General features: G+C 30.8%; 1 protein-coding gene across 1 annotated transcript; it reads left to right on the top strand.

Annotated features, from left to right (window-relative positions):
* Positions 1 to 6013: 6013 nt before the first annotated feature.
* Positions 6014 to 7074, top strand: LOC104882654 (uncharacterized). Its single transcript, XM_010666743.3, has 2 exons — positions 6014 to 6174; positions 6482 to 7074. The coding sequence occupies exons 1-2, from the start codon at positions 6121 to 6123 to the stop codon at positions 7058 to 7060; spliced, it is 633 nt and encodes a 210-aa protein (XP_010665045.1). The 5' UTR covers positions 6014 to 6120; the 3' UTR covers positions 7061 to 7074.
* Positions 7075 to 7357: the final 283 nt, after the last annotated feature.

Here is a 7357-nt window from a genome sequence, read left to right on the forward strand (position 1 = left end):
ATATTTTGAGATGGGTACTATTCTTGCCATTTTTTTTCTACCAATGGATTATTTTGAACTTAAACTCGATATATAAGATCTCTCTTGAATATTCTTCACTTGGTTTTTGGAAAACGGGTAAACTAACGTTTAAGAGAAGAGAAGAGAAGATAGGATGTTTGCAGGTACGTGACCGTTGGAGTTCTATACAATTAGATTGCCTTAGATACCATCATCATTTGGTTTCTAACAAAATTACAGAATGGGGTTGATTGACAAGAAATAGAATTATTTTCTATATTTTAGGGAATGCTTTGGATTGATTGACAGCAAAGAGAATTATTTCTTATCTTTTAGGGAATATATAGAAAGTAAATCTTATAGAAAGAATCTAATTAAAAAAATTATTTTTAGAACTATATATTTTTAAAATAAATTGTTTTGAAAATTATTAAAGTACTGTTTAGAAATAGATGCCTCAAATATAGGATATGGAGGAATTCTCAAACAAATTTTTCTTAATCAAATTTCCATTGTCCATTTTCATTGTAGTACATGGAGTGGACCCCAAGAAAACTATTCGGGTATCAAAAATGAAATTCTGGCTATTGTTCTTTGCATTCAAAAATTTTAAGAGGATTTTTTTAACATCCTTTTGAGAATAGATTGCAAAAGAACTAAAGAAATTCACCAAAAAGATGTTCAAAATATTTTTTATTTTAAAATTGAATTTATCAAAGGTAATTCCAACTCTCTTCCTTGATTTCCCTTTTAGGGAATTCTTGCAAGGAAAACGAGTAATTCAAAGCCCAAAAATAAGCCCAATTCAAAAGCCTAGTATGCTATGATACCTAAGAGCTTAGCCATGGAAGGCTCCTTGGTAATAATAATAATAATAAGAGTGAGGGATTAATTATTGAGGTAGGGGGGATGACCTCATGGTGAAGGAGAGATGAAAAATATTTGGAAAATGAGTGAAAATTTTTAAACAAACATTTTTAATTCAAAAAGGATTGCTAAAAATTGTGTTGAAAACAGGGAAACTTGATGAATTGGACTAAAATTAAATTAAAAAGGCCTACAAGATAGTTGAGGATTGAGGGATTTCTTGAGCTCCTTTCTTCTCATAAAATAATCGTAAATTTAACATAACTACGATTATCTATGATACTCTCAAACAGAGAATTTGCTACATAAACATATTTTATTGAAACCTAATGTCTTATACTTGTGAATTAGATCTTCATGTGAAATCTTTAAAACCCAATCACTACCTATTTACTTGCCAAATCATCGTATTAAGAGGTTCATGATGATTGTCTGAAATCAAAATAGATTTTAACCATCAAGCACTTGAAATACACTCAAGGAGCCCCTAAACTCTAATTTCTAAGCATTAGGGCAAAATATTCTAATTTAAAAATAGAGAGAATAAATTTACAAGTTTAATTTATTAACAAACACCTTAGTCTTGAGGGTCATTTTATGGGCACAAGGGAGGCCCTAAGGAGCCCCTTCTCCGTAGCTTAAAATACTACTCAAAAGACACGAGTTTAAAACAAACTACATCTAAGTTTAATAAATGGAAATGAGTTTGAAACATTACGGATCGATTGAAAATTGTTCAAGAGATGGCAAGAAAAGGATTGTTGCGTAATAATGATGTCAAAATATAATTGAATTTATATGATGTCAATGAGATAGTAGGTCCAAAAGAGGATTATTGAGTGGTGTAAACTAAATTGTATTGATATTAATTTCTTCATAGAAGAATATTCTCAATTAGAGGAGATCAATTATGTAAATGAAAAATGTTCTTTATTAGAGGTGGTCGTGTAAATGAAGGAAGATTCAAGTTTGAATAAGAAATGAGAGAGGGTTAGAAGATTCAAAGGTAATGTAGCGTTAGAAGGTTATGTTGTTATTCCTAATAAAGAAATTAGAGAAAACAAAGAAAAATAAAACACACAAGTTTAACGTAGTTCAGAAGAATCCCTACGTCCATTGGAGAAGGGTTGAAGACTTTCACTACTACTAAAATTAGGGTTACAAGAAAGGGTATTAATTTATACTAACCCTTAGGTATTGAAAATTTTCAAAAATACCCCTGAACCGTCCCCCCATACCTCCCAACCTATCGTTTGTCCTTAACAATAAAAATACAAGCTTGAATGGCAAATGTCATCGTTCCACTCAGTGTGCTACATTCCCCTCGTTTCACTCCGTTCCACTCCAGCATTTGCTCTTTCTTCTCCATATGTCTTTCACTCAATATGAGCCACATACTACAATAGGTTATCAAACGGATAACCAAGAAGTGGGGTTTGGAATGGGAGAGGTGAGATTAATGAAGGAAAACCTTATCTCTTCATTTTTTTTTTTTTATCTTTGGCCTTATTTATAGGAGTTATTCTTTAGTTAGATATGTTCGATTGTGAAGCTTAAATTAGTCTTGTTGCGTTTCATAGGGGTGTTGGGGTCTAACTAGAAGTTTTTTTTTTTATAAAAAATTAGTCCCTTTTAGGACTAAGGGTTTTGTTTTTAGAGAGTGTAGTTGCAATCGAGAGAAAAGTGAAAGTCTTCATCATTGTATAACCCTTTCCTTTCAAAAAGTAAGAGCTTTCACCATTGTAACTTTTTCGTTTAATTAGTGGATTTTTGAGTGTTGGTGCACTTCGTAGATATAAGGATTACATTGAATGCCAAGCCACATTAAAAATCTCTTTTTACTTTTTTTATTTTTTGCTTGTGTGAGTGTGTGGTTAGGTTAACAAGATAATAGCTGGACAAATCATGGACTAATAAAATATGGCACTAGATCTTTTGATTTGATACTGCAAAGATATGCAACCCCTATATATATATATATTAATAAAAAAATTAAGGGCTATTTGGATACATGGATCAAAATGATTTGATACTTTTTTTTTCCCCACTAAGGTTAGCTTTCCATTAAGGATATCACTTGAATTACACTAGAGTTAAGCTTAGTTTACAAAAAAAAAAACATATTTAAGGTTAGGTTCCCAATTATAATGTTAATATGAACTACACTATGGTTAGGTTTTCATTTCATCTACAAAGAATTTAATTATAAACTATACTATGGTTAAATTTCATTTAAAAAGAGTTTAACTGAGGTTAAGTTTCCATTTTATTTACAAATCATAATTAGAATGTTCATCTAGACTGAAATGTTGGACCCTAGGGCTGGCTAAAAACAAAGTTGGATTTGAGATATAACTAGCAACAACTTTCCATTTGATCTCATGCATCTTCAAAAATGGAAAAAAAAAAAAAAACAAAAAACAAAAAACACAATTGCAAAAAACTCCAACAAAAATAATTTTAAAAAATCCAAACAAAAAACAACCATAAAAAGTACTAACAAAAAGCAATACCAAAAAACTTTAACAAAAAACAACTACAAACCCCAACAAAAAACAATTACAAAAAATCCTAACTTGAAATAACTGTAAAACCCTAAAAATTTGAAGAACCTCTAGCAAAAAATAAAAAAGAAAGATGAATGTGAAGGATCTTGAAGATGAAAGAAATATGAGAGAGTTGTGACTAATCTTTGTTCACCGATCTTTGTTATGAGCTTGAATTTCATTAGAAAAGAGAGAGTCTAAACCTAAAAAAATAAAAAATAAAATAAAGAATTGGGTATGAGCAATGAAAGAGAAACAAATTAGGAATGAGAGAGAAATGATATTTTGAGGAAATAAAGAAGGGTAAAAAGGTCTAAAAATAGGTATTTGTTTTAATTTTTTGGAAAAATAAGCAAGAGTGATCATTCTTCCAATTTCAAAAGTATTTTAGGTCTTATAACCAAATATCAGTAAAAATCAATAAATGAATATAAAGAAGGGTTATTTGATTAAAAGGGATGGGATAATCCCAAATTTGTAAATCCAATGTTGCACATTTTTCAACCTACAAAATGACTTATTTTTGACAAAAATACCATCACTTCTTCTTGTAAATGTAACTTTTTCTTTTAAAAATAATCAAAAGTTGGAGGACATTTATATTAAAAATGAGTTATTTTTTAAATTCAATTATGAGAGGTGTTAAATTTATAAATTAGAAATTATTTTATTCCTTTTAATCAAATAATTTTATGAAAAAATGATCAAACTATCACTTCCCTTCGCATACTAAGGGCAATCTCTCTATTTACATTGTGAAGTGGGTACCTGAATAGGCTACGTAGGAGAATTGTCATGATATGCATCAACAATAATTGGACATTTACCCTCACAAGTATGTATCAAAGACTACAACGTAGAGGTCAAGTACACGCACTTAGTTACTTCAAAACCTCGAGTAAGTTAAAACACTTCTTTCTTTTTCTTTTCTTTTCTTTTCTCTTCTTTTTTCATATTTTCATTTCTTATTATTCAACACTTCTCTATATGCCATTGTATGAACAATTTCCAAATCTTGGCATAGGCGGTGAAAATGCAATGCTGTAGAAGTTACTTGGAATGACATGTAGGTATCTCTAGCAATTAATTGATATGACTTCTTGAAAAGTTAAATTTGATTTTAAAAGTTTCTAAAAGTTTTGAATTTTATTTACCCTTTAAAAGTCAAAGAAATTAAATATTTTATTTTGAGTTGTTGCTTTTATTTCTATATTTGAGTAATCAAGCCCCGGAAGGCTTCTATATTTTGTTATTAGGAATTTCTATTTAATTAATAAGATATCATATATTAGAAAAAGAGAGTGGTGTAAGACAATAAATTTTTAGTTCTCCCCAATTTTTATCTTCTTTTACATAACTGTTTGTGTTCCTCTTGACTGTAATGCAGAAAGGAAACCATTACGCACAAGGAGAGTGAGACGCATAAGGAAATTGTATATTATGGCAAGATGGAAGATTGACTTAATAAAATTTGATTCAAGGTGGAGACTAGTGGAGACTATTAAGAAGTGTCTCAAATTTGCAATTAAAATACATTTCTTTTGTAGAAGGAATATTATATAGAATATTTTTTTAAAGTTTATAAGTGATTATAATTAGATTTCTCATAGGATAAGGAAAACTAGAAAGAATACCTCCATAAATATTCTAGTGATCATATGGAAAGAAAGTTATGAGAGAGATATGAGCTTGCGAAGACTATATATGGTGGATAGAAATGCAAAGAAGAGTGAGTGATACTCGATGGAGTAAGAGGACATAGGGTTTACATTATAATTGTGAGGAAGAATAAGAGACATCAAGTGAAGTAAAAGGGTTTAAGGTTCAAACCAAAGATACAAAGAGTAAGAGACATCTAGTGAAGTAAAAAGGTTTAAGATTCAAACTAGAGATACAAAGAGTTAGAACATATACGGTGTTATGGAAACCACTAAATTAATTTACCATTTTTGTTATTTGTAATATTATTTATTGTATAGTAAAATATTCCCTCTCATCCGTAAAGGTAGATATAGTTGGTTGAACTGTAGAAAAATTTTATGTATCTTTGTATGTGATTTGTTTTATTTTTTATATTTTTGCATTAATATGTGTAGATTAAAGCTTTGCTTGACATAGTTTTTCATTCACACAATAAGTGGCATAAGAGATTTCACATACACAACATGATAGTAAAACATATCTAATCACATCCCCAAAGACTGATACCGTAACTACGACAAGATAGTTAGCCATACCTCCATAAACAACCTAACCAAAGAAATCAGGTTAGACCATCTAACCTTTTCTGAGAAGGACAAGTGTTTCCATGAATCAGATAGGCTCGATAGGTGATGCTGACCTCGTTAAAAGCCATCTCTTCTTCACGTGCCTCCCACCGGCTTCTCTACCAAACAACCAATGAAACCTGCTACACACGTCCTAGAAACCGAGGGCCACTCAAAATTTTTGGTGGCATCAGTCACATGAAAGTGTTCTCACGTGGTCTCCACTTGCACCAACAAGAAAATCAGATCATTCTAGATCTTCTCCTAAGCCATTTTTCATGATATCGTTGGATGGAAATGGGCTTTCTTGAAATTCCTAAACTCAAAACCAATCTTCCAAATGCTATAAATATGGCTTCAACTACGTCCCAAAACCATAAGTTGACTTGGTTTCTCATCTATTTTGTAGCGTTTCTTTTATACCCATCTCCTTTTGTACAATGAAGTGGTCTCCTCAACATGCCATGAAAGCTTACCTGCATACACTTCAACTGGTAAATTCTCAAATCCCCTTTTTTTTCTTCTTTAAATATTCCTCTTTCTTTAAAAGCCCCTTATATATATAACAACTCAATTAATTTCCTTGTATAACAAATATTGCAAACAAAAAAAGTGATATATATATTATGTAAATTTTAATATGCTTTGTATTATGTTTTTTGGATTCTAAAAGAAATGCAAAAAGGGGAAAAAAAAAATTTATGGAGAACAACTCCAAAAGAAATCCATTTATAACATTTTTCTTTCCCATCTTCTTTTTATAGAAAATTCAGATATTTCTTATTATGATTTCTTTGGCAGTCTAAGATCCAATATGGTCAAGATTGCACTCTTGGCACAACAAAACTTATTCAACCTCAATGCATGGAGTTCTTATCAGCTTTGGCAGCAGGAAATCAAGCTAAAGTAATGGTACAAGTTCTCTCAAATGAAGGAGTGAACCCATTAACAATTGCACTAGCTGTGGCTACAAAGTATTGCGAAGGTCGGTTCATTTGTTTTCTTGATCAACAAGAAGACATAGAAAACTGCAAAGCTCAGCTTTCTTGCTATGATCTAGAAGATGTGGTTGAGTTTATGCATGGAAATCCTTGTGAGGTTATCATAAAGTTAAAGAAAATTGATTTTGCTGTTATTGACTGTAAATTTAAAGATCACTTGAGATTGTTTCAAATTATTGATGTGAATCCAAGAGGGTCTGTTGTAGTGGTGACTAATCTTGTGAGGAAAGGAAATGGAGCTGGTTTTGGTGAAGTTGTTAGAGAGAAGAGAGGAGTTGAATGTGTGACTCTATCAATAGGAGAAGGAATGGAACTGACAAGGATTGGAGTGACTTGTAACCATGAGAATAAGAGATTTCATGTAACTTCTGAAAATTGAAATTAACTTTTATAGATCTTTGCATTCATTACTTGTTAGATAATTAAGGAAGTATTTGAGTTATATTAAGGTTCCCCATCATAAAAGCTCAAACAAATGATATTCTTTCATATGAAAATTATTTATGGCTTGATACAAAGATGAAGAACAATGGGGAAGAGAATAAAGAATTGCACAACACTACAGAAAATGGTATACAATAGTAGGTGATGGGAGAACTGATAATCAAGTGATATCAACTAAACCCACTTCCTGTTGACAGTATGTATGCCTCTAATTATTAGATTAAGATTGATT

The sequence above is a fragment of the Vitis vinifera genome, chromosome 18 (assembly GCF_030704535.1).
Source record: "Vitis vinifera cultivar Pinot Noir 40024 chromosome 18, ASM3070453v1".
NCBI lineage: Eukaryota > Viridiplantae > Streptophyta > Magnoliopsida > Vitales > Vitaceae > Vitis > Vitis vinifera.

What these genes read in the sequence shown, in the direction of transcription:
- LOC104882654 (XM_010666743.3), top strand. Translation starts at nt 6,121, where the DNA reads ATGAAGTGGTCTCCTCAACATGCCATGAAAGCTTACCTGCATACACTT. An exon ending in ACCTGCATACACTTCAACTG is followed by an intron (nt 6,175 to 6,481) that starts GTAAATTCTCAA and finishes TTTCTTTGGCAG; the next exon opens with TCTAAGATCCAATATGGTCA.